Here is a 26,820-nt window from a genome sequence, read left to right as displayed (position 1 = left end):
AATGCCCATAAAAATATGAATTCTCCTCAGGAGCTTATATTCACCTTGCTTTATCTAGAACTGTGCTATTCCGTACAGTAGCCACTCGGCACATGTGGCTACATTTAAATAATTAAATATAATTTAAAATTCAGTTCCTCATTTGCACTAACCACATTTCAAGTGCTCAGTAACCACATAGGGCTTATAACTACTATATTGGATAGCACAGATATAGAACATTTCCATCGTCACAGAAGGTTCTTTTGGCCAGTGCTGATCTAGAACCAAGTCTTCGTCAGTATCACATGCCTGTGCATCAGCAATGCTCTGGACTATGTTTGATGCTGTGCCCTTGAGCTCCTCTTCCTTTCCTCCATGAGAAAGCAAAGGGTTAGTTCATTAAAGAAAGTTTATTCACAGATCTTTAAAAATAATTGTATTATTATATGTCTTAGGAGAAAGGGCAAAGTTTGCAGAGATGACTCTCCGTAACCTGGGGCCTATTAACATGTATTTACTTCCCTACCTTGAAAATGAGATCAGTAGGATGTTTGTAATTCTTTACCCTCCTCTCTTGTAACTATTTCTCCATCCCTACTTTATTGACCCCTTGTCGTATTTGAGACGGGAGCCTTAGCTCCTTTGAAGTTGCTTATTAAGGGCAATAGCTATTGATCAGGTATGTGAAATATGTCTTTTTGAGCCTTAAAAAAATCTGATAATTATCTAATTTAATTTAGAACATTGTATTGGGAAATTACATCAATATAGGCCATCCTAAGAATGGCATTTCCTTTTTCAAAAATAGTGTGATTACTTCCTCCTAGGGCGAGAAGGTTTTTTATTTGATAAAGCCAACAGATGACAATTTGGCACTCTATGAATCTTGGAGTTCATCTGTGACCCAGAGTGAAGTATTCTTTGGAGATAAGGTGGATAAATGCTACAAATGTGTGGTAAAGCAGGGACATACCTTATTTGTTCCTACAGGTAAGGTTTTAATCCCATCCCGCTCCCCATAGTGGATACTCATCACATGGAGTCAGCTTTTGATTGAAATCTCTGACTTTAATGTGTTTGGAAAGTAGATTTGCATAGCCCGAGAGATGATTCTGATCTTGGACTTTTCACTACTTTGTGCCTTCGAGGGCTTCTCTTGTAGTCAGGACTTGTTTTGGCATTGTGTTTTATGTCATTTGCCTTCACTTTTATTTTTATTTAGAAAAATTCATATACCATAATCCTCACCCTTTTAAAGTGTACAATTCAATGGTTTTTAGTAGATTAACAGGGCTGTGCAACCCTACCCCTGTCTAATTCCAGAACATTTCATCACTTCAAAAAGAAACCCCATGCCATTTAGCAGTCACTCCACATTTCCCCTCCTCTGAGCCCCTAGCAACCACTAATGTGCTTTCAGTCTCTGTGGATTTGCCTATTTTGGGCATTTCATATATAATACGTGGCCTTTTGTATCTAGCTTCTTTTAGTTAGCATCATGTTTACTAGGCTCATCCATGTTGTAGCACTTGTCAGTGTTTCATTGCCTTTTATGGCCAAATAATATTCCATTGCATGGATGTACCACATTTCATTTATCCCTTCATCAGTTGATGGACATTTGGGTTGTTTCCACTTTTTGGCTCTTAACGAATAGTGCTGCTTTGAACATTTGTGTGAAAGTTTTTGTGTGCAGGTTTGTTTTCATTTACCTTGGTTATATATACCTAGTAGTGGAATTGCTGGGTCATATGGTTTAATGATGTTTAACTTTTTGAGGAACTGCCAAACTGTTTTCCTAGTGGCTGCACCATTTTACATTCCCACCAGCAATGTACAGGTGTTCCAGTTTCTCTACATCCTCACCAACACTGTAATTATCTTTTTTTATTTTTGTCATTCTAGTATACTTGTATCTCATTGTGGTTTTAATTTGCATTTCCTTAATGAGTAATGATGCTGAGCATTTCTCTTATTGGCCATTTGTATATCTTCTTTGGAGAAATGTCTGTTTAAATCCTTTGCCCATTTTCATGTTGGGTTGTCTTTTTATTGTTGAGTTGTAAGCATTCTTTATGTATTCTGTACACTAGACCCTTATCAGATATATGATTTGCAATATTTTCTCCCATTCTGTGGGTTGTCTTTTCATCTTCTTGATAATGTCCTTTGCATAAAATTTTGATGAAATTCCCTTTAATTTTAACTGGTCAGCTCTACATTGATGTCAAAGGCCCAAGCCTGCTGTAAGAATCTGGGCAGCTGTCCTGGGGCAGTTAGGAGGCAATGAGTCTGTTTTGAGGGACCCTAGGAAGGGATTGAGTACCAGCCTTAGCTATAGCCTCAAGTATAAGTATCAGGTCTGTCATTTTGAGACGTGACTAAATGCAGGGTATGGACTCTCCAGGTCAGTGGTTTTGAGAATTATGTTCTTCTGATTTGGGTGACCTTAATGGCTACACAGTTTGCAAGGATCTGTTACAGGCCCTGCTTTCTTACCTTGCCTCTGGAGTATATAATAAGAAGTATGTGTTAAGCAAATGAATGAATAAATGCCTAGAACTACCAGAATTTATAAATCTAGATACGTTTCAGTATTTTCACTGTGAATGGGCTAAGCTCCTCCCTTAAAGCCCCTTCCTTAAAGCCCCCCAAAGCTCCCTTTTATAATAGATATTTTGTTATGCCCACTTCAAAAATCTTGAATTCACGTTTATCATTAATATAACCACCTGCACCAGTAATTTCCCCCCCCATTGATGTAATGACCTAATTAGAATATAAAGAAGAAATTAAAAGTAATTTATAATAATACACCGTTTTACAATGTCCCTGCTCAGGCACAGCAGCATTAGAAGTCAGGATGATGCACAGGCCAGCTAACCAGTACAGGTGTGTAATTGGTAGTTCAAAGTCTGTAGCTTTGGTGTGGATTAATGGTTCTCAAACTTCATTGACCATCAGAATCACCTGGAGGGCTTATTAAAACGCAGAGTGCTGGGCCTTAACCCCAGCGGTTCTGATTCAGTAGCTCTGGGGTGGGCCTGAGAATTTGCATTTCTGACAAGTTCCAGGTTGAGGCTGATGCTGCTGGTCTGGGGACCACATTTGAAGAACTGCTGCTGTAGATAGTGTGATTTTTTTTTCCCCCCAAGGTAGTTGGCAACTGATACACTTCCTTCAGTTTACAGGCTACCTAGTTGTATTCCTGGATAATTGTGCCAAAACTATGCAAAAGATCCTTGTTTCATATGAATGGAGTTATAGTTTCTGGGCTCAGACAGTTAATAACAGATTTTGCACCTATCTGAATGCCCAGCAGAAATTTGAAAGTCCTGACTAATGGAGGAAAATTTCTTACTGTGTGGAACTGTCCTGCATGTTGCATCCCTGGCTCCCGCTCACAAAATGACAGTAGTGCCTCCTGATCACTGTGACAAAAAAAAAGCCCACCAAACTGTCTAGATCATACTCTACAGGCAGTACTGCCTCCATTGAGGACCACTGATCTACAGAATTTGAAGCCAACAGAGACTTCAAATTTGTGATTTCAGGGTCAAGCTCAAGGCTTTGTGCCTTTGAGCACACACATGGTCACCACCTGAAAGCCAGTCTTGCAGGGAGTTTTTTGATATTGTGTTACAGCACAATGAGGGATCAGAATATGAAAAGTATAAGGAAAGTGGGATCTGTCTATTTTAACAGTCAACTTTTACATGCAAACGTATGTGTGTATATTGATTTATGTTTATATGAAGTCTTTATGTTCAGTCTACGGACCTTTCTTTCAAAAGTTTAGCATCATCTCAGAAATGAGCCTCACTTTGAAAACATTTTTATGGGAAAACATTTTGACTTTGTGGGAAAATATCATTTTGATTGCCGACATTTATATTTATAGGACCATAACCCTGCCTAATGAAATGTGGGTGATCTACTTTTTCTTTCTTAGAGGAAGGTCCCAGGTTGAGTTCCATTGATCCTCCTCTGCTTGTTCCCTAAGGACACTTGTTTCAGGATGACACTAGGGAGGCAAAGCGCCCAGCCAGTCCCGTTGTTCATTTAATGAAAACGCGCTTGCCTCACTCTAACCAGATTTGACTTGTCTCAGAGTAAAATTTTTAATATAAAGTAGATTGTGTTTTTAAGCTAAAAAACTGAAACAGCAACAGCCACAAAAACCTTCACCTATCCTGCACCGTAATTTTGTCTAATTCGGTCAATCCATTTATCTTAAACACAGCACAGAGGCTGGCATATAATAGGCATTTAATACATATTTGAATCATTGAACTTCTAGATGGTAATAGACATTAGCTTCTCTGGCACTGAAGTATGAGGTAAACTGATTTTGATATTTTGTGTTTCTTAAAACAGGTATATATCACATTTGTGTGGTTTGAATATTGAAAAATCACTGATTTATATACTTTTAACCATTTCAGGGTGGATTCATGCTGTGCTCACTTCTCAGGACTGTATGGCTTTTGGGGGGAACTTTCTGCACAACCTTAACATTGGCATGCAGCTCAGGTTTGTGTCATCAGTATTTAAAGGATCTTTTGTCCTTTCTTAAATAGGACTTAGTTCTAAAAGTCAAAAAAAAAAAAAATTCAGCAACATACTTACTTGAGATCTCATGGAGATAGGCCCTGAGAAATTATTAGGAACTTTGAACAGAAGTATTGTCTTAAGATTTTGACAGGAGAACACCTTGATGCTTTTCTAATCTAAAACAAAAAGAATAATTTATTCAATTTGAGATTAGACATCTCCCCAAATTTCAAAATTTTGTAGAAATGGATAGACTCTCCTTTGGCTATTTTTACAGTGAGGGAATTGAACTAAAACCAGTCAGACTCAGGTGTGACATATGGTGCTGGAGCAGAGCAGCCCTCAGTTAGGATTGTTGTCAAAACACCTGCTTTAATTTTGCTGTGGTAAAGGATTAACAGCTATTTCCCCTTCTGCGTGAGAATTTGACCTTTGGGTAATAACTTACCCTGGTAGCCTAATGAGAGAAGAATGTTACAAGGCAACATTGCTTATGGTAAAATGATTCCTGATTGATAAACCGCATCAGTACTGGCAGAACTAGAAATACCTAGTAGGAAGCCATGTCTTTGGGCTTTCCTGAGTGTGAGTGTTATAACTTGGCATGCCCCTGGGGAGCCCCGGAAGCCATGCATCTGTGGAGTTATTACAAGAGATTCTGGCTCTTATGGGGGGTATGAAGCTTTAAGCCAGGGCAGCTCCCACACTTGCCAAGTACGAATCTTGTTTCTTTATACCTGAGCTGTCCCTGGGGAAAGACGGCTCCTGGCTGTGTGGACTGCTGCAAGGACTCCCACGGAAGACTCACCCTGTGGTGAGCTGTGGTTTCTCACAGGTCTTCTCACCTTGACCCTTGCCAAGTGTGGTCCTGAGCTTGAATGCTTAGTAGAGCCTAAAGAAAATGCCGTGAGAGGGTGTTGCAGTGCTGTCCAACACAGGCAGCTGGTTTCTAAACACATCATTCTATTTATTATAGTGGAACCCTTGTAAAGTTCCTTCTGTTAAAACTAGGCTACAGATCCCAAGGGGTGATCTTTTTGAAGCCCGCTGTAAATTCTTCAGTATCCTGTCAAATCTGTTAAGGGCGGACCTGAGTAAGATCACAACTCAGTCTTACCCACGTGTGGTGGTGTTGAGCGATGTGCCCTACTCGATTGGTCTTATACGTCGTGGGCTGCTTATTTTAGTTAAGTTGGTTGTCTCCATTTAACTTTGAAATGCTAATATTAATATTAAATTTCTTCAACTCTTTATTTATTTAGGTGTTATGAGATGGAAAAAAGGCTAAAAACACCAGATCTTTTCAAATTCCCTTTCTTTGAAGCCATATGTTGGTTTGTAGCCAAAAACTTGCTGGAGACCCTAAAAGGTAATAAATAATCTGTACATTTTGTTGTTTCATATGATGTATGATATTTCTAAATTCACTAAAAGCCACTCATAGAAAGAGAGGTTCTTTTTAAAATGTGGTGTGGCTATTGTCCCTATTTTGTTTTTGTTTTTGTTTTTTTTTGGCGGTACACGGGCCTCTCCCTGTTGTGGCCTCTCCCGTTGCGGAGCACAGGCTCTTGACGCACAGGCTCAGCGGCCATGGCTCACGGGCCCAGCCGCTCCGCGGCATGTGGGATCTTCCCAGACCGGGACACGAACGCGTGTCCCCTGCATCGGCAGGCAGACTCTCGACCACCACACCACCAGGGAAGCCCCCTATTTTGTTTTTTAAATGCATGATTTTCCTCTGTTCAGAACCTTTTTAGCAAATTAGAAAATCTCTAGTCCATAGGCATAAAAATCAGATATATGAAGAGCTGCATCAGAACCACACAGGAAATATTGAAAAATGTTCCTTTCACTGGGTCTTTAGTCATCTGCACACATTATCGGGCACGTAAAAGTACCTCACTAACAAAAATGCAGTTGAAGCCAAGGGACTGTTACCTAGTATTTGTTCCCAAACATTTGCTTTTAAAAAATCGAGGGAATAATTTTCATGTCCTGAGTGAAACAGGTGGTGTCTGTGCCATTACCATTATGACCATTATGTGGCCAGTAGAAAGCACCTGTTAGCACAAACCAACTAGTGTCAGGCTATGCATCTATAGTTGAAGAAAAATGGTTCTTTTCAAGGGAGGGGGGAAATATATCCCTTTAAACTTGAAAGGTACCACCTGTTTTATGTGGAATTTCAGATTTTGATGTTTTATTACTGGTTTAATAATCTTTGAGCAGTCAAGTTGGAGACTCACTGTAACTTCCACTTTTATCTATTTTTTGCTTTTCGTGCACTTATGCCCATGAAAATACAGTCCATCTGGTTTTTGTGTTGTTTAACTTTCCTAGTCAGTTTGCCAATAGTGCTACTATATTTTTAAAATTATTTAATTAATTTGGCTGCGTTGGGTCTCGTTGCTGCACGCGGGCTTTCTCTAGTTGCAGCGAGTGAGGGCTACTCTTTGTTGCAGTGCGCGGGCTTCTCACTGCAGTGGCCTCTCTTGTTGCGGAGCACGGGCTCTAGGCGTGGGGGCTTCAGTAGTTGTGGCATGCGGGCTCTAGAGCACAGGCTCAGTAGTTGTGGCACACGGGCTTAGTTGTTCCGCGGCATGTGGGATCTTCCTGGACCAGGGCTCAAACCCGTGTCTCCTGCACTGGCAGGCAGATTCTTAACCACTGCACCGCCAGGGAAGTCCCAGTGCTACTATTATAATTAACTCCGAGAAGAAGAGATATGAACAGATTAAACAATAAAGTCTAAACATTTGGGGGTCTTCCCCATTTAAATGTTACACAAGAAGAAAAGGTAAAAGGAAAAAAAACTACCAATAACTTATTTCCCAGGATGGCATGCACGGAATTAAAAGATAAAAATCATTTATGGTTTCTTTCCTTAAAAGGGGGACTGGGGAAAGCTCACTTTATTTGGAAGGAAAGAGCAGTAGAACCCCGTCTCACACCTTGTAGCACTGTGTAGAGGTAGGTGTCTTGACAGTGGTGCAGCTGTACAGGATGGAGGGGGGATCCCATCCATGGATGGGGAGGAATAGTGCTCTCGGGTATTTTTCTTGGCTGCAGGGATGTCACAGTAGACCCATAGAGTTGCAATATATGATTTTCAGTAAAATACTGGACAGTAAATTTCATAGTCTCCTATTCAAGTAGAAGCCTGGGAAAATAGGAACACTTATAAAAACACTTACAAATGTCCTTATTTTCTGGAAATAAAACCCAATTACTGAACTCTCCAGATAAGAGTTTGGCAATTCAATATTCAGAAAATTCAGAGCACTTTTTCCATCTTTCTCTTCTAACACATACATGTGCACACACACACACACACACACACTGACATACATACACACCTGGGGTAATGCTTCTTCCTTAATGTCTAAGAGGGGCTCATCAATCGACTTTTTAGAACAAATTAAAAATTTATCTAAAAGACAAACTCTTGCTGTTCCCCTTGCAGCCACAAGCAGCAAATTGTTCAGTCTTAGAATAACGATTTAACCTTTGTTTTAGACCATTGAGAGTTCAGAAATATTGAGGTCTCACTGAAAACATGAACCTATACATTAAAAACCTAAAAAAAAACCCCAATTACTGTAAAAGGATATTTGTAGGTGAGGTTTTAAAATGTTTCCATTTTGTCAGCTATATCAGTACAGGCTACCTGGCAATATTAGTGAGTCAGTCCAGTCCCACAAAGGCTAGAGCCAGATGACCACTATACCAATTGCCATTGTCTTAGGATTCATCCTGGAAGTAGGAATGGTGGTCTTGTTACCCCACATTATGTTGTTTTTTAATTCCTGACCCTTTAACTTTCTACTATGGCCTGTTATCTTCCAGCTGAGGCTGTTAATAAGGTTTATATGATGGGTTAAATAAGTGTGGATTATATGAAACTCTTAACTGTGTTTAGTGTTAGTAATAATAAAACAGTGAACCAATTTTGGGTTCATGTAAGTAATTAAACACTGAGCAGAAGTGAGATCTTTTGCTTTTGTTTCACCTTACCTGAATTTTAGACCACATGTAATATATTTTGCATGAGTTTTAGATAATCAATTTGGTTTTAAAACCCAGAAGAGACATTTGTATGTGTGTATGTATATTTACCTTTACAATAACGTAGTATGTCATGCCCACAGTCAGTTGTGTAGGTCACACACTGCGTACACATACTCTCTCGTACAGTTCAAAAAATTACACAGCTGTCACTCAGGTCAGCTCTACCCAAAGTAAGCAAAAACTTGTTGCTACCTTAGAGAGGCCCAGTTATTTTTCCCATTGCACCTTCCTCCTTCCCTTCTAGAGAGAACCACCATCCTGGCTTTTGTGAAATCCTTTTCTTCAGTTTTATCACCGTGTCACTAACTAAAATAGTTTAATTTTGTCCATTTTTAGACTTCTTGTGAGTAGATTCCTACTGATACTCTTTTGTGACCTGTCTTTTACTCAGCATTATGTTTGTGAGCTTTCTTTTAACTGGAGCATTTAGTACAACTACATTTAATGTAATACTGTTTCTTTTCCTTTCTCACCTTTTCAACAGATTGTTTATTATTTCTCCATTAACTTGTTTGATATTTGGTGGTTACTCGAAACCTAAAGTTAATCCCTTTGTCACAGAGCACTAACTCCTTTCCCCCTCAACTTCATTGCCACAGAACTGAGAGAAGATGGTTTCCAGCCTCAGACTTACCTAGTACAGGGAGTGAAAGCGCTGCATACTGCTTTAAAATTATGGATGAAAAAAGAAGTAAGTAGTTGTCTTTGGTGAAATAATTGTTAATTTTTACATGGCAAGGTCAGGAAAACAGAGTTCTTATGTTATTTTGGAGTAGTAGAAGGAATGGAAATCATGCTTTAAGTACAACCTGCATTTTATTGGACAGTATATACAAATGTGCTGGTTTATATTTATATTTATGAGAATGAAGTACCTTGGTATTTCTTTTAACCTCAAAAAGAAAGTAAATTTGAGTATATCTAGGATACTAAGAAATGAACATGTAGATATAGAATAATAATATATAACTTTGAGCTCACATAGTGTGCTAACCACTGTGCTTAGTTTTTATAACCATAAACTCATTTACTCTTCAGAACAGCTATATGAGGTTGGGGTACTCTTGGTATCACCATTTTACATATGGGGAAGCTGAGGTTCAGAGTTTAAGAGCTTGCCCAAGACAACGGGTGGAGCTAGGATTAAAGCTCAGTCTCTGTGTTTGCAAAGCCTATGCTGTTATCCCTCTGCTAGTCTTATGTAAGAACGAAGGAAAAGAGAGGTCAGGGTTCAAGCAGGAGATATCCATTTTTCCCTAAAATGTGGTCGTTTGCATTTGAATCCCACCACCTCTAAGAGGTCATCCCAGGTCTCATTTGGAAGCAGTATGTCCTTTCCTTATGCGTCCATAGCGTATCTCTTGTGCCAGTGGACTTAAAAGTAATGTCCATAAAGTAATGTGTCCATGTCCTCTTGTCTAAGTTTATAAGCTCTTGAAAAACAGGGACTTTCTCATCTTCATTTCCTTCCTGGAACTTTACACACAATGTTTTAATAATAAATGATAAATAGTTGAGCTGATGAAAATACATTCCCATGCTAATTTCTCAAATGTCCACCTGAAATAAAAATCCCCCTCTTAAAAGATATTGGGAGACAGTAATTAATAGGTTACCCTCCCAGTAATTTTATGCTCCCTTTCACTTTATTATCATTGCTGCATATCCATTAAGAGTAAGGGCACTGTGTAAGCATTCAGGAAAATAAAAATCATGTCTTCCAATGTCAAAGATGTCATCTAAATGACAAGTAAAGGCATAAACAGATTACAAAAGTATATAGTATATAAAAAGATAAAAACAAAATAAAGGGTATGTTGCAAAAACCATGTCATTCTTTTCCTTCTGAAGGCTGTAGACAAGTTGTTCTCAAACTTGTCTGTTTATCAAAATTGCCTTTAGAGCTTTTTAAAAATAAACTCCCTGCTTCTTTCCCGGGAGATTCTGATTTAATTGATCTGGGGTAGGATCTGAACCTCTGATTTTAACAGACTTTGTAGGTGATTTTGATGCACAGTAAAACTCGTCAATAATACATACTGTTAATTCATTGCATTTGAAGTGCACTTTTAAAAGCATGATGTTTGCAGTTAACTGTCCACCTTGCACTAAGATGAGAGGTAGCTTAGCGTAGTGGCTTAGAGTGTGAACTCTGGAGTCAGAGGCTTGGATTCAAGCCTTAGCAATGCTGCTAATAAACCGCTAACCTGTGCTTGAGGCCCTCAACTGTAAAGTGAGAGTCCTAATAGTATCTCTGTCAGAGTGTTGTTGAAAGGATTTATGAGTTAACACTCGTAAAGTACTCAACTGTATCTTGATGTCATTAGTTTGTTTTAACAAATTATGCTAAACCAAGGAGAGGATGTAAAGCAGACGTAACAATTAGTACGTTAAGTGTGTGCCTAAAAGGTCAAAACTTTCTTAGATATACAGATTCATATTTGGAAATAGACATAATAAATAATGACAGCAGTTTGCAGTTCAGTAGATATGGTAACTCACCAATTAATTCCTCTTTCCTGTGGATGGGATCTTTTCCCTATTTCGCTTTCAATGTGAAAAGAAAAAAACTTGGCGAATTAGATATCCCATGAGAAACTAGGACTATTCTAGTGCCTGTGTTCCCCCTTACAGATCCTTACGTATTATGAATTAAATTTAGTTAGTTTCTCTACTAATTATAGTAGTAGTTAGAATTACAGTAGGCTTTGAGGTGTAGAGTCCATATAGAACAAAATTTACAGTAAGACAAGTCCATTTTTAACTCAAGGTAAGAGGATTTTATGAGTTAATAAGGATCTCCTTAGAAGATATGAAACCAACCACATGAGCTCTGAGACCTGACTTGTGGATATTTGGCCTTGTCTGTAAAATCTAGAGAACCTGAAAATTGATTTAGTAAATTAGTTTTTACACCTTAAAATGTAAGTAACTTTGGTTGTCTTATCTTTGTTAATCCAAATACAGCTTGTATCTGAACATGCCTTTGAAATTCCAGACAATGTTAGACCTGGACATCTTATTAAAGAACTTTCTAAAGTAATTCGAGCAATAGAGGTAAGAGTAGAAACTATCATCTAAATGCCTGGTTACTGTCTTCTTTGAGAAGCAGTTGGATCTGCCACCACACTACAAACATTGGAAAGCCCTGACACTCTTAGAAGAAATAGAATGCACTGTGTCTTGGAAGGAGTCTCAGGTTTTCAGGCTCCCAAAGTCCTATGGAGAAATCTGGAGTATTGTATCGTAGTGAAGTAATAAGGAAGCAGTTACCAGGTTACTTCAGGTTCTCCAGGTTACTCCAAAAATAAAAACAATACAGCATAAACAAGACTTTCAGATCTCATTCATTTCTGCAATGCAGAGATGAATACATGTTAAGAAATGAAAGAGAGAGAAAAGGTAAGATGAGTAAGAGCTGGGTGAAACTGAATTGGAAAGAGGGATGACACAAGTAAGGTGGGGCAAGGAGATCCACTTGAGTGAAAATATTACAGCAACTCGTTTAGGTAAATGCCCTTTGATAAAAGGCCATGAAGTCTTAGATTAGGTGTTTTAATTTATTAATTAGGAGCTATTCTAGGTATTAAAGAAAGGTGGTTTTAATTAAAGTAATTCTTGAGGAAGGTGGTTCTGTTAGTGTCCAGCTTGAACTGAAAGGAAATTAAGTGGAGGAATGGCAGCTAACTGACACAGCTCAGATTAGGGCTGTGTTTGGGGAATGAAAAGAGGTGTACGTTTAAGAAATATTAAAATGTTGGGTTTAATATCCTTGGATAGAGTATTTCATGTAATTCTCAGTATGTTCAGATATGGTAATCAATTATTTTCTGTTTTTGAAGAGGTGCATATAAATGGATTTTTAAAATCAAAAGTCACACATTTAATCTTAAATATATATGTAAATGGATAAATATATAAATATCATATATAATAACAACCAAAACTAAGAATAAACTCAATAAGAAAGGTGTAGGTCTATATGAAAAAACTATAAATCTTTACTAAGAGAAATAAAACTATAGTTGAATAAATGGGAGTGTCATTTCTGAAATATGTCAATTCCAAATTAGTATTACAAATTGAAAATGGTAAAATATACTTGGAAGAATAATTGGACAAAAATAGTCAACAAAGTGTTTTTTTGTTGTTTTGGGTTTTTTGTTGTTGTTGTTGTTGTTGTTGTTGTTTTTGGGCCTCTCCTGGGCCTCTCACTGTTGTGGCCTCTCCCATTGCGGAGCACAGGCTCCGGACGCGCAGGCTCAGCAGCCATGGCTCACGGGCCCAGCCGCTCCACGGCATGTGGGATCTTCCCAGACCGGGGCACGAACCCGTGTCCCCTGCATCGGCAGGCGGACTCTCAACCACTGCGCCACCAGGGAAGCCCTGTTGTTGTTGTTTTAATTGGAGGGTAGGGAGTACAGAAGGAAGCAAAATGGCAGTAGAAAAATGTACAAAGAAAATATAAACAGGTATTTCACCAAAGAAGACATAGAAATGGCCAATCTAATAAAAATATGAAAAATATTCTCAATATGCGAAAAGTATTCAAGTACATTTTGCCACATAATTTATGATTTCAAATGATCATTTATCAGATTGGCAAAGATAAAATTCTTTATTTTTGTGCTGCTGGTTGGAAGTGTAAATAGTTCATGCTTTCTAACTGGCATATCCCTTGACTTAGCATTATTTTAATAAAGTAAATAAGAGGAATCCAATTAAACTTTGTACATGACCATACCTGTTTACCACTATCATCTCTTGGAACCAAAATGATAGTAAAAGAATAAAAAGAAATATCCCCTGAAGACAAAGAGAATAATAGAGATGAAGACTCCAACAAAATTTTGGAAGCTGGAAAGCAAATGTTCAAGTGGTAACTGACTTAGCAGATCAGAGAGAGCTGAAACCTGTGTGGGCAGTGGGAGAAGACCAGAGCAGATCTTATTTGTACAGTAAAACCTTCAAAAAGTTCAGCAATCAGGGAAACTAGGACCCTCTGAATATGAGAGTGGAGGTGGGGTTGAAAGCAGGATTGATTAAAGGTCTATTTAAGAAATAAATTGACCTCCAGATTCCTGCCTTAACACATGCAAAAAACTAGAGATTTAATTTTTTAGAGGTTGAACTTGAGACTGGACTTTGGCCACTGAACCCAGCTGAGGGAGATATAGGTACCGTACTGAAAACAAGAGGATTAAGTGACAGTCTACATGGTGAATGATTCTTCTTCCACGTGGCTCCCCAAAACACTGGCAGCCTGAGCTGTACCTCCCAGGCCAAGAAGAAGGTCCACTGATGTTGACAATTTGAATCCTTCAAATGGAACAACCCAAATTCCTATAGTGAAACCCATCAGTTGATAAAGCCCCACTCACACAGAGCTCCCAATTAGCTTTTTCCTTTTTACATACAGTGAAACGCACAGGTCATGAAACTACAATTCAAGTTTTGACAAAAGTATATACCTGTGTAACCCTTACTCCAGTTGAGCTAAAAATCATCTGCATCACCCCAGAAGGTCATTTCTTGCCCCCTTCTATTCAGTCTTGGACTATCATAGCTACCACTGTTCTGACCTCTCCTGCTTTATCATAGATTAATTTTGCCTATTTTTGTATTTCAGATAAGGGCAGTCATACAACATATAGTGTTTTTGTGTCTGGCTTCTTTAAACATAAGGCTTTTGAGATTCATTCACGTTGCATGTGTCAGTAGTTCTTTTTCATTGCTGAGTAGTATTCGGTTAAATGAATATACCACAGTTTGTTTTCCATTCTTCTGCTGATGAATATTTGGGTTATATGCAGATTTGGCCATTATGAATAAAACTGTTATAAGCAACCTGTGTGTCTTGTGGTAGATATATGTTTTCATTTTTCTTGGATAAATACCCGGGAGTAGAGTTGTTAAGTCATAGGGTAAATGAATTTTTAACTTTATGAGAATCTGCCAAACAGTTTTCCAAAGTGGTTGTACCATTTTACACTCTCACCAGTAATGTATAGGAGTTGTAGTTGTTCCATATCCTTGCCAATAAGTATTTGGTGTTTTCAGTCTTTTTAATTTTTGCTATTGCAGAGAATATGAAATGTTGTTTCATTGTGGTGTTAGTTTACATTTTCCTGAAGACTGATGATGTTGAACACCTTTTTGTGTGCATGGCTGTCTGTATATCTTCCCTTATGAAGTATCTGTTTGAAGTTTTTGCCCATTTAAAAAATTATGTTTTTTTTTGTTTTTTTTTTTTTCTTGCGTTATGCGGGCCTCTCACTGTTGTGGCCTCTCCCATTTGCGGAGCACAGGCTCCGGACGCGCAGGCTCAGTGGCCATGGCTCACGGGCCCAGCCGCTCCGCGGCATGTGGGATCTTCCCGAAACGGGGCACGAACCCGCGTCTCCTGCATCGGCAGGCGGACTCTCAAGCACTGCGCCACCAGGGAAGCCCGGGAGCTATTATTTAAGAGTTTGCGAGGATTAAAAAGTTCTGGAGATGGATAGTGGTGATGGTTAGACAACGATGTGAAATGTACTTAATGCCACTGAACTGTGCATTTTACACTTTAAAATGGTAAATTATGTATACGTTACATATAAATTACATATACACATGTGGTACAAAATTCTGTGTATGTTACTACAATGCTTAAAAACTTGCAAGTTGTTACCTCTGGAGAAAGCGAATCAGATGGGGACGAGTAGACTGCGCTTTTCATGATATGCTTATAGAGTTAATTTTTAAAGCTACATAGAGACGTGTGACTTTGGTTTAAAAAGCATTTATTGTTTTATGCAATTATGTATGTGAAAGAATTTCATCATAGGGACGAACTGGAAGCAGCCTAAATAATTGCCATTAAATATTAGGTCAATAAATGATGCCATATCTCTACAGTAGAATATGATACAGCCTTTAAAATGATATTGAAAATCAAGGAAATATGTTCACAGTATATTACGTGGGGGAGAGAAGGGGAAAAGGTCTCAGCAAAGTCGTTCAAGTTTTATAATTTGGTGTTTTTTGTTTATATGATTAAACTGAATGTTTTTTGTTTTCTAAAATATTTTTATGGCTCATTAGTCAGGTATGTTTGTGGCCTTGTCATAAAAATACCCTGAATTTCATTCTTAAAGGAGGAAAACGGCAAACCAGTTAAATCTCAGGGAATTCCTACTGTATGTCCAGTTTCACGATCCTCAAATGAAGCAGCTTCCCCATACCATTCCCGACGAAGGATGCGGAAACTTCGAGATCATAATGTCCGAACTCCTTCTAACCTAGACATCCTGGAGCTCCACACGAGGGAGGTGCTCAGAAGACTGGAGATGTGTCCCTGGGAAGAGGCAAGCTTCCGTTCCATGGTCACACAGGAGACTTGGTCGTTTCTGAAAGGCCTTCAGAAGGACTATAGAAAGAGAACAGTCCGGCCGTTCTTGTCTGATCTTTGCTTAGTGCTGTAGGGGTCAGCAGCGCTTCTGCTTGTGACAGGGACATGCTTCAGCGTAGGAGTAGGGCGAACAGATCTCATCTGTTTGCCGACACGTTTACTGAGTGCTTACCAAGTGCCGCGTGCTCTTCTAGGCTCTGGAGAAGATACCAGAGTGAGCGTAACCTAAGTCCCTGCCCTGGTGTAGCTTCCATCCTAGCTCAAGTTGGAAGGATTGAAGTCAGAGACAGATATTAAAATAATATAATTTCAGAAAACAAATGTTATGAAGAAAGAGTGCAGTAGAGCCAGAGAATAAAAGGGCTCGGGTGGCTGGCTGCTTTAGCTAAGGGGGTCAGAGAGCCTCTCAGGTGGGTGCATTTGAATGCCACTTACATAGCAGAAAAAGTCAGATGGATACACAGACTGGAGGAAGAGTATTGCAGGCAGAGGGAAGAACAAGTGCAGAAGGCCTTTTCCTGGCCCAGCAGCAGCAGCATGTGGATAACTGTTAGGCTGGGAGCCTCTTAAACCCATGACGACAGTTTGAGAAGTGATGGCCTGAAGGACAAAGGGGAGAAGCAGTGGGGCAGTAATGAGCTCAATGTAGGGCCTTTGTAAAACATGCTAATGACATGTGGTGAGATCCATATCATCCATGATTTTACATCTTAAGTAGAGGATAATTTAAAATGAATAAGATAGCAGTATCTCTTAACATTTAAAGAAGCTATATAGAAATGAACACTTCCTTAAATATTTTAAATTTTATATAATTATATTTATACTGTTTTAAGCTTTTGTTGTTCTAAACCGCCTTAAACCCATAGCCATCTAGGAGAAGATTTAGCTTATTTTAAAAGGTTCTATTTATTATTAAAGAAAAATAATACCACGAAAAGGAAATATTCTTTATGTATTGAAAACCAGCTACTGTTGTGCCTTTATGTCACCCGGTGGCCTTTGTTCCCGGTGATAGCAGGGTGATGACATGTAAATTGCTAGGAGTGCCTGGTGGGAAGACTAGAGATGAGGTCAGAGATAGGGTAACTGGAAAGGACCCAGCAGCTAGCACTTCTGCAGGGAGAAGCAAGGCAAAGGGAATTCAGATCCGTGAAGGTGGTACTGCTCCAGCTTTTCAGTTTTTCAGCTTTCTGCAGGGTGAAATGTCTGAATTCACTTGATAGAGATTTTATATTCTGCGTTATAGAATGTGTTTTATAGTTAACCGGCCCTACGGAAAGGTGAACCGGATTCATGCTTTGGTTTTAGGAACCATTTAGTTTTCGTGCCACACCACTGCAAACGCCCTAGCCCTGGAGGCTGCCCAGCATTGTTCAGCGTGCAGGGCTTGGGGGGCGGGGGGGAGCTGGTGGGTGGTATACAGTTCTTTACTTGTCAAGCTGGTATATTTGAGGGCGGAGGTTAAGTAAGTTATGTTTTTATACTTTCAGGACATTTTGAGCTCTAAACTGAACGGAAAATTCAACAAACATCTCCAGCCATCTTCCACGGTACCTGAATGGAGAGCGAAAGATAACGATCTCCGATTACTGCTGACAAATGGGAGGATAATTAAGTATGTGAAGTAGATCAAAGTATCCAACAGATTAGTTTTCGGGGGATTCCCTCTGTTCATTTAATCTCTGGTCCAGACTGTTACACAGCTGCCTGAAATATGGGGAAAGTGTCTTGGTTCTCTATTTTCTCTGCAAATTAAGGAGGGTTTAATACCGTTTGGCTGCGTGGTTGCACTGTTTTCTGACTCGATTGTTTTTCCCACTGTATACAGGGATGAGAGACAACCCTTTACAGATCAGAGTCTTTATACAGCAGACAGTGAAAATGAAGAGGATAAGAGAAGGACAAAAAAGGCAAAAGTGAAGACGGAAGAGAGCTCAGGAATAGAGGGGGTGGAGAATGAAGTGTCTCAGAAACCACTTAACAGTATGTTTGTTTTAATGGTCATTTTAAAGGTCTGCTCCTTACCAATGTGCTAATAATATGTAAAGTAACTTGCTAATTTTGAAGTGCTTAAATCAGTAGTAGGATTACAATTTCTGTGTCCCTGATACTCTTTTGAGAAGTCTGGAGCATTTCGGAGTCGTCTCCCCATCAGGGAAATGTCAGATGTGACCACCAAGTGAGGGGTGGCATCTAGGGAAGGTGGTATTAGTGACGAGGATGTCGCCGGCCAGTGACACCCTCATCTAGTAACAGTTTTTACAAGAGTCACATGAAGCTCATGCATCTTACGTGCCTCTACTCCAAATAATAAAGTTGCAAGTTTAATCCTATTTCTGAGATAATTTTAGCTACCATACATATGGTTTTCAGAATTAGGAGACATATATAACTGGCTGATCTGAAGCTATTAGCAATCCATGTATTGTTTTATTTGATTGCCTGTTGACAAGAAGACCTCTACTTGGTTATTAATTGGTTATCATCAGTGTGATGAGTAGTAACACCTCCTCCTCCTCGAGATCTTTCTTCTTTGAATGAAGTCTTCATTTTCTCAACATTTTTCAGGGCCTCCATATACCCTTAAAAAGGAGTTAAATATTTTAGTACTTGATAAGTAAATGTTCCAGGTGATTAACATTATTTAATCCATGTTGGATATCTCAGTCCTGCTAATTCTGTGTAAGTCTGGTATTGCTGTAGTTGCTGACTCTGCCTTTGTTCTCGTGTCCGGGGAGAGGCAGCTAATCAATGGAATTCATCCAACAGTTGTTGAGGAGTGCTCCCGGCAAGAGAGAGGCAGGGCTGGAGCCTGGTTCAAGCTTGTTGGATTCACTGTCTACTTGAATGTGTCTTAGGCTTAGGAGAGTTTATTTTGTTTTGTTTTCTGTTGAGAGAAATAATGCACAACGGAAAGTGAAAAACATCTTGCAAGCTAATTTTAGTGTTAGAGGTTTTTTTCTGGAAAGAAATATAAAACAGTCAACCCACCCATATAAGGATTATATCACCATATTCAACAAATACCCCAGATATTTTAAGAATACACGTTAATCTGTATCTTGGTCAATTAGGGAGATAGTCCATGGGGGAGGAATGGAATGAAGACAATGAGAGCAGTGAGAAAAGGACAGAGCAGGAGCAGGTGAGGCATCTCACAAAGCTGGACAGGCTTTGGGTGGCACTTTATTCAAATTCTCATGACTCTTTTTCTCTCATCATTTTCCTTCTCAGGGTTTTTAACAAGTGTGAAATCAGAACTCAGGAATCGATCATCAGAATATTCTGATATTTCTGATTCAGAAGACTCTGGACCTGATTGCACCGCACTGGTACGCCTGGAACCCTTAACTTAAAGTTATGTGACAAAAAGATGAACACCCACTTTCCTTTACCTAGGAGGAAAGTGAATGACAGCTTTCCCAAAGCCTGTCTCTCTGACCTTTGTGGCACAGGGCCTTCTCTGCAGTGGTAATTATGCACACACGTCCCATCATGTAACTATTTACATCTGATCGACATAGCTTTTGTCTGATTTTGGAAAGGGTGGAGGGAGATACTGTTCTCATGTTTCTCGTAGTTCTCTCATAGGTTATATTTCATTTTGCCTTAAAGAAAAACTGTACTATGTGGTTTTTTTTACTAAGGAATTATGTTACTGTAGTTATTAGACATTTTCACTTTTTCATATGAAATACAGAAATAATTCCATGATAATTAAGATTCTCACTTTCCCTAGACGGATAAAGTGTTTCTGGTTAGTTTGTACAGACCTGTTCAGACTTCTTATACAGATTTGCCTCCATTTAATTATCTCAGAAAAATAATTTTACCACTGAAGAGTCTGAAAGTTCAGGTGATGAAAAGAAACAAGAAATTACATCAAACTTTAAGGAAGAATCTAATTTGATGAGGAGCTTCCTTCAAAAGAGCCAGAAGCCGTCTAGGAGCGAAATTCCAGTTAAAAGGTGGGCATGCTGATGATGGTAGTCTTATTATATTGTGATATAAATGATAGGAAAACGTTTGTTGCTTTGTTTTGTTTGGGTTTTTTTTTTTTTTTTTTTTTTTTTTTTTTTGCGGTACACGGGCCTCTCACTGCTGTGGCCTCTCCCGTTGAGGAGCACAGGCTCCGGACGCACAGGCTCAGCGGCCATGGCTCACGGGCCCAGCTGCTCCACGGCATGTGGGATCTTCCCGGACCCAGGCACGAACCCGCGTCCCCTGCATCCGCAGGCGGACTCTCAACCACTGCGCCACCAGGGAAGCCCTGTTTTGTTTTAAATTTTACCAAAAATTTTATTAGAATTAAAAAGGTTCTTGTCTTTTTTGCTGATCCGCCCTCTAGGGAGTGTCCTACCTCGACGAGCACAGAGGAAGAAGCTATTCAGGGCATGCTGTCTATGGCAGGGTTGCACTATTCCACGTGTTTACAAAGGCAGATACAAAGCACAGACTGCGGCGGTGAAAGACACTCTCTCCAGGATCCCAGCAGCTGCCGCAGCAGTAACCATGAGGTTAGGCAGCTGTATCGCTGTGATAAGCCAGTGGAAAGTGGTAAGAAACATAAACTATAAGTCTCTGAAAAATAACATAGAAGCCCTACATTAATAGCCCTGTCATCCTAGTTGAGGTTAGAGATTATGAATAAGAACTGTTTATTGCACATCTTTAGTTGGAAATGGTGTTAAGCCTATTGGCAAAAGAATACATAATGTCGACAAATGTAAGATGCAAGTATAAGAACTCAAAATGTAAATTAATGGATTAAGAGTTGTGTTCACTGGCTGTCACAAGACAGTATTGTTTCCCTTTTATAAGTCGGTCAGAGTGGAGGGAATGTTTTGGTGTCTTAATTGATGTGCTAGGTTTGAACAATCAACTCTTTTTCCTTTTGTGGAAGCAAGCTTTGAACTGTTTCTGCTTGAGGATGTTCTCTCCTAATTGAAAAGGAAGCATTAGGAAAGAGAGAAGACTCGGTGGCATTATCAGTGATGCCACACAGTGTTTTCTTCTGTCTGCCTTTGGTGAAAAATTTTATTTCCCTAAAAATCTGAGGAGGATTGGGGAGAAGATGGTACCACATTAAAACTGAAGTCTCTTGTAGACATTGTGTTCATTCCCACCTAACTGTGTTAACTAAGTACCAGGAGCTTGACATTGATTTCACTTAATTCTCGAAACAACATTTTGGGTGTATGTAATGTAGCTTTAACAGGTAAAGGAAAAAAGACTTAGTGGACTTCACTTGCCCATACTTACATAGCTGTTCAGAGGTTGGAATTTGAACCCAGGACTAGACGGTTTGATCTCAAAATCTTTGCTTACTGTATAAGAGGAAACTGAGGTTTAAAGAGGTTAAGTAACTTGCCTTAAGATGCATTGATAATGGAAGAACTTAAATTCAAATCTGGGTTTGTCTGTCTTTCCACTATACCATTCTGTCTCCCTGTAATCTCTTTGTCCCTTGAAAAGAAAGCTTCTACGGAAATGCTGCCAAATTCAGGCAAACATATGCCTTTATTCTATATGGGAAAATATATTACTTTTAGAGAAAGTATTATTGCACTTGGTTTTACATCTACAGCAGATGGCCATAGAATTTGATCTAGGTCCTCCAGCATCTGGCACAAAATCCTGCCATAGAAAGACAGTCATTGGGAGAATTGAAAGAATTAACATGTTAGATTGAGAGCTGGTGACTGTTTTGTTTTTGAGAGGGAAAAGAGTATCGGAATAAAGAGTTAGTGTATTCATTTAAAAATAAAATGTCAATATAAATTTACTTTCTATTTTAAGTAGCAGGCTAACTTTGTTCTTTATGATCTAGTTTGTGCGAAGATCATTTAATTAAAGCTTCTCTTTAGGGTATCACGTCAAGACTGAAGATCAAGACTTGAGGAGTTCTTCCTGGATTAAACAATTTGATACAACTTCCAGATTTAATCGTCAGGTATATTCAAGGTTTGAAACGTTAAAATAGATTGTCATTGGCTCCGTTTTTGCTTTCTTTTTTTAAGCTGCAACCAGTGATCAACCACTAGACCTGGAAAGCTTAAAAATGACCATTAAACGCACATTTGAACAGATATCCATTTTTAGGGATTCTGATATAATGACTGATGAAAGGCTTATGGATAGAATGTGATCTGGAAAAGAACAGTTTATTTAAGAAAACAGTTAAAAACTCCCAACACCTTTAGGTTATGTCTGGCTAGAATGAAACATGAAAGGAAAACAAAAGTACCACGAGGATCCTTTTAGTTTCTGACATTGTTTGTCAGATTTTTTTTTTTATGTTATTTTATTTATTTTTGGCTGTGTCGGGTCTTAGGTGCGGCACACAGGATCTTTGTTGAGGCGCGCAGCTTCTCTCTATTTGTGGCGTGTGGGTTTTCTCTCTCTCGTTGTGGCGCGCAGATTCCAGGGCGCGTGGGCTCTGTAGTTGTGGCACACAGGCTTAGTTGCCCCGTGGCCTGTGGGATCTTAGTGCCCTGACCAGGGATCGAACCCACGTCCCCTGCATTGTAAGGCGGGTTCTTTACCACTGAACCACCAGGGAAGTCCCTGTCAGATATTTTTAGATACTAAATTTCTTTGAGAGTTTGATGACAGTTACGGATTCTCTTTCCAGAAAAATGTCCATCATAAATATGACTTGTGCTTACATTTTCTCATGGTCTGTGCCCACCCTCACCCCAGACCATTCATTGACTCCAGATTAAGAGTCCCTGCTCTAAGAGAAGGCACTTGATGTTTTAGGATCCTGGTGTATGAATGCTTATACCAAACAAAACGAACCCAAAATACCTTTTTAAAAAACCAAAACTTTACCAGTAGCACCATACAAGGAAAGCAGTATGACCTTTTGCTGCAGACCTTGGAAAATGACAGCCGAAGAAAGAATCAAAATTCTCATGTGGCAGAGTGGAGTCCTCAAGCCTCCCCAACCCCACGCATTCTCTGAGTAGCAGAAATATGGGTAGTTTTTATGTTCTTCGTTTGGCTTATCTATATTTTCTAAATACTTATCAATTACAGTTATAGTAAGAAAAAGAACCGAGTTATTTTTTCAAGGCAAGTACAAGTTCTCTTCATGGAAGGATATGCTCCAGGGTCAAAGGTCAGCTAAGAAATCCCTGAACTATTAAGAATTCACTTATTCAGTGTATGATTTTATAGTGCCTCACTGGTTAAAAAATTTATAACTCATTAGCATTATAGGATTTAGTATTAAAAGTAAGCTATTATTTAAATCTAATGGTTGTTTTTATAATTGTCTGAAAATAAAGAAGTAGGGGACAGATGATTAGCAAGATCACCTTAGAGAAGATTGAATTTCTATTGACTAATCTAGCGAGGTATTAGAAAGGCATGTCAAATTGAACAGCTGTTTCTTCAAGCTCAACAGTATTTGTGAGACTATTTTAAAGCAAGTCTGTGTTGAATGCTGTTTTTAAAACTTACTTGACCATTACAGAATCAGAAATTCACTTTAATACACACACACACACACACACACACACACACACACACTTAAAACTAGCTTCGTGAGACATCACATCTGCAGCATGCTCTTTTCGAGTTTATCTTTCCTTCTCTTTTTAATTCTGGTCAGGACCCTCTCTGTTTTGATTTCAAGATCCACCAGTCATCTATCTATCTATCTATCTATCTATCTATCTATCTATCTATGTTTTCTTCTCAACTTAAATTATGAGGCATCTTCAAGACTTGAATCCTTCAGCACTTCTAGGTTTTGGAATGAGATGGCCCTCAGGAGGGGTGGTTTTCTGAGGCTACTACGTGTTAAGAAAACCCAAGTTCAGTAATCTATTTCTTCTCTATCTTGAATTGTTAGTGCATAGAGAGGTTAAATACCGTACTTATCTTAAATGAACCCTAAAAATTCGACCTTATTTCCTTCCTTCTTTTTTAGGATCTCAGTAGAGGCCAGAAATGCATCAGAAAGGAAGTTTCATCAGAAGTCAGTCAGAAGGTACAAAGTAGGAATTCTGTGGACAGCAGTGGCTCAAGCCCTCAGAATGGAAAGTACATGCAGAGTTCAAGCTTGATGTCAGGGGCATGCCACATAAGTAATGGCAGTATAAGCCCAGAAAGGCCTGTTGGTGAGACTTCCTTTTCAGTGCCCCTTCACCCCACCAAGAGACCTGCATCAAATCCACCACCTATCAGCAACCAGGCAACAAAAGGTAACTGCTATCTGTGTGTGGGTTAAGTGCATTTCTGACTGTGTATGTTGGTGACAGTAGCAGTTTAGCTAGACATCGTCTGTACCCTCACGTTGCTCACAGCCTGCTGCGTCACAGCCAGCGCAGCGATAGCAGCAGCGTGCACAGGTTACTATGGGGACAGAGAAGCAGGATACCTCAGTCAACCCTGAGGAGCAGGAGGGGCTTCCTGGAGGGGGAGGTAGATCCTGGAGAGGCTGACCATGGGGGTTAGCCATGCTGAGGTGGGGGAAGGGACAGGGTAGACAGCACCGAAGGCAGAGGAGACAGTGTGACCCACAGGACAACGGGGAGAAACAGCACGGGGTTATGTATGAAACTGCCCGCAGTTTCATTGCTGAAGCACAGTTTGAGGCAGGATCGGGTAGGAGCTCGTGCTGAAGAGCTAGGCAGGGATCAGAGCGTGGGAGCGCCTCCTAAGTCTTAATGAAGGAGGTTGGCCCTTCCCTTTCACGTGATGAGGCGGAAGAGTTTTAAGCAGTGGAATTCCAGAAGTGTGACCCTGCTCATTCAAAACACCGAAAAGCCTTTGCCTACCATGTTGCCCGCGTTTAAATCTTCCCGGTGCTGTCACCTATGATTTTCATTGTTATTTATGCTGTTGTTGGTGTTCTGTATGTTATAGGCAAACGTCCGAAAAAAGGAATGGCAACAGCCAAACAGCGTCTTGGGAAGATCCTTAAATTGAACAGAAATGGCCACGCACGTTTCTTTGTGTGACGGAGCTGCGGTTGTGGTCACTCTTCCTTTCGGAGACCGGTCTCGGGGTACGGGAGCCTGGAGCTTCCGCGCGCCTCCGCTGTAGCAGTTTGCATGTACCGTAGGGAACACTGCCTGAAGAACGAAATGAACCTGATGCTGCATTTTCACTGTGCCACACCCACTCAGCAATAACCATTTTGGACCTGGTGGGGAGAGGAAGAAGGAGGGTAGAACCTTAAAAAGAGACCTTGAACTGGAAAGGGTCTCTTGTCAGGGCTTGAATTTCATTTTGTTGTTGGTAGTGTTTTGATTTATTTTCAGTGGTAGGGTAAAGAATTATCGATAATTTATTTAACAGATTTTTTTTTTTTTTTAAAGTTAACAGCTTTTAAATTTTTTCTTTTTTAAAGCTATTTATTTGGAAGATTTCTGGAGAAATATCTCACTAATTTAGATTTAAGAATGTGAAGGTTTTTAAATTATTTTTGATAGTGTGTGTGTTACATGTGGGGAAAAGCCACGGTAACAGTAACTAGTCTGGACTCTTAAATTTGCTATTCAGGTTAAAGTCTTAAACAGGGATTTGATGCATTAATTATTTTAAATTAAGATGTATATGAAAATCATTTTATTTTATATAATTCATGTGTTTTTTATAAGCTATTAGCTTCGCTTTTGCTAACATCCAAGGTGCATACTGTTATCCAGGTCTATTACCTATATCCCACCTTCCCTCTGCACTCCCCATCATTTCATAACGACACAAGACTCTTCTCTTTGCAGGGAAATACTTTCATAGCCAATGTGTAAGAACTACATAGAAGACCCCACATGTCTCATTTCATTTGACATTGCAATTTTCTTCTAAATAGAAAAATAGGCTTCTTGCATTTTCATTTTTTGCTGATGATATCTGGGTCCCAAAGAGTACAGCTTTAATATCTTTTTCCTACTTGTGGGAAAAGTATTATAAGTTTGGTTAAATTGTCATGTTTGTAGTTTTTCAAATACATTTGTAACTACAGAGGGCCTTCTTCATACTACTGGTATTGGAGGGCAGGACCAACACCTGCCACAGAGGTTATATTTTATGACGCTTTTATTCTGTATACCTAATTTGTTGGAGAATATGAAATATGGTTTGACTTAGAATATTCAAATCTGCATAATAAGCCGTAATATAATAAGACTATACTATATTAAGTTGTATAGAAGCAAGCATGTTGGAGTAGATGATTTGGGTGTGTCTGTGTGTGTGTGTGTGTGTGTGTGTGTGTGTGTGTGTTTAGTTTTTTATTTCTTAACCTTCTAAAGAATTATTTAAGATATGGATTTGGAGTAAAATGGGTGCTTTTTGCAGTTTCTTCCATCTATCCTAACTTAACCAGTGCATAGTGAGGTTAAGTATCTGGTTGAGCTTTAAGGAATCATTTTTCTCCTTTGTGCACAACTTTTACTAAGTGCCAGTTTTCAGTTGCTTGCAATAGCTTATATTTTCCTTTTCCGCCCCCCCATGACATAAAAACAAGTGATTTCTGCGGGGGGCGGGCAGTGGAAATATTCCCAGTTCCGACAATAGAGCATTTTACAGGTTCCTACAAAGAAAATATAGGCAAATTGGATAAAATTTATTTTTATGGAGAAGAAATACGGCCATATTATGGGTTTGTCTTTTTTTTTTTTTACTCAGCAGGACTTTCCCTTCTGTATTAAGTATCACTTGAAGAGCTAAGAAAAAAAAAAGTCTATACCATTATCTTCCATGGTCACATTCAAATGTGTATTTTCAAAGAGAAATATTTCTTACTCTGCCTCCCTTCCAGTATTTCATAGAATATATATGAAATATCTTACAAATGAGCCTTTTTG

General features: G+C 39.2%; 1 protein-coding gene across 1 annotated transcript in view; it reads left to right on the top strand.

Annotated features, from left to right (window-relative positions):
• Window positions 1-25,846, top strand: part of KDM7A (lysine demethylase 7A) — a 38,106-nt gene extending 12,260 nt beyond the window's left edge. The window contains exons 6-19 of the mRNA XM_007466616.1: window positions 810-972; window positions 4,428-4,515; window positions 5,799-5,905; window positions 9,204-9,295; window positions 11,572-11,661; window positions 15,741-15,950; window positions 17,488-17,612; window positions 17,826-17,980; window positions 19,232-19,329; window positions 19,817-19,965; window positions 20,346-20,554; window positions 21,865-21,950; window positions 23,937-24,210; window positions 24,875-25,846. Of these exons, the coding sequence (XP_007466678.1) occupies window positions 810-972; window positions 4,428-4,515; window positions 5,799-5,905; window positions 9,204-9,295; window positions 11,572-11,661; window positions 15,741-15,950; window positions 17,488-17,612; window positions 17,826-17,980; window positions 19,232-19,329; window positions 19,817-19,965; window positions 20,346-20,554; window positions 21,865-21,950; window positions 23,937-24,210; window positions 24,875-24,969 (1,941 nt within the window). The 3' untranslated portion in view covers window positions 24,970-25,846. The remainder of the gene's footprint in view (window positions 1-809; window positions 973-4,427; window positions 4,516-5,798; window positions 5,906-9,203; window positions 9,296-11,571; window positions 11,662-15,740; window positions 15,951-17,487; window positions 17,613-17,825; window positions 17,981-19,231; window positions 19,330-19,816; window positions 19,966-20,345; window positions 20,555-21,864; window positions 21,951-23,936; window positions 24,211-24,874) is intronic.
• The last annotated feature ends 974 nt before the right edge of the window (window positions 25,847-26,820 follow it).

This window comes from Lipotes vexillifer, unplaced genomic scaffold (genome assembly GCF_000442215.2).
Source record: "Lipotes vexillifer unplaced genomic scaffold, Lipotes_vexillifer_v1.1 scaffold71, whole genome shotgun sequence".
Lineage (NCBI taxonomy): Eukaryota > Metazoa > Chordata > Mammalia > Artiodactyla > Lipotidae > Lipotes > Lipotes vexillifer.
The sequence above is the reverse complement of the archived record's forward strand: the minus strand, read 5'-3'. Positions and strand labels throughout refer to the sequence as shown.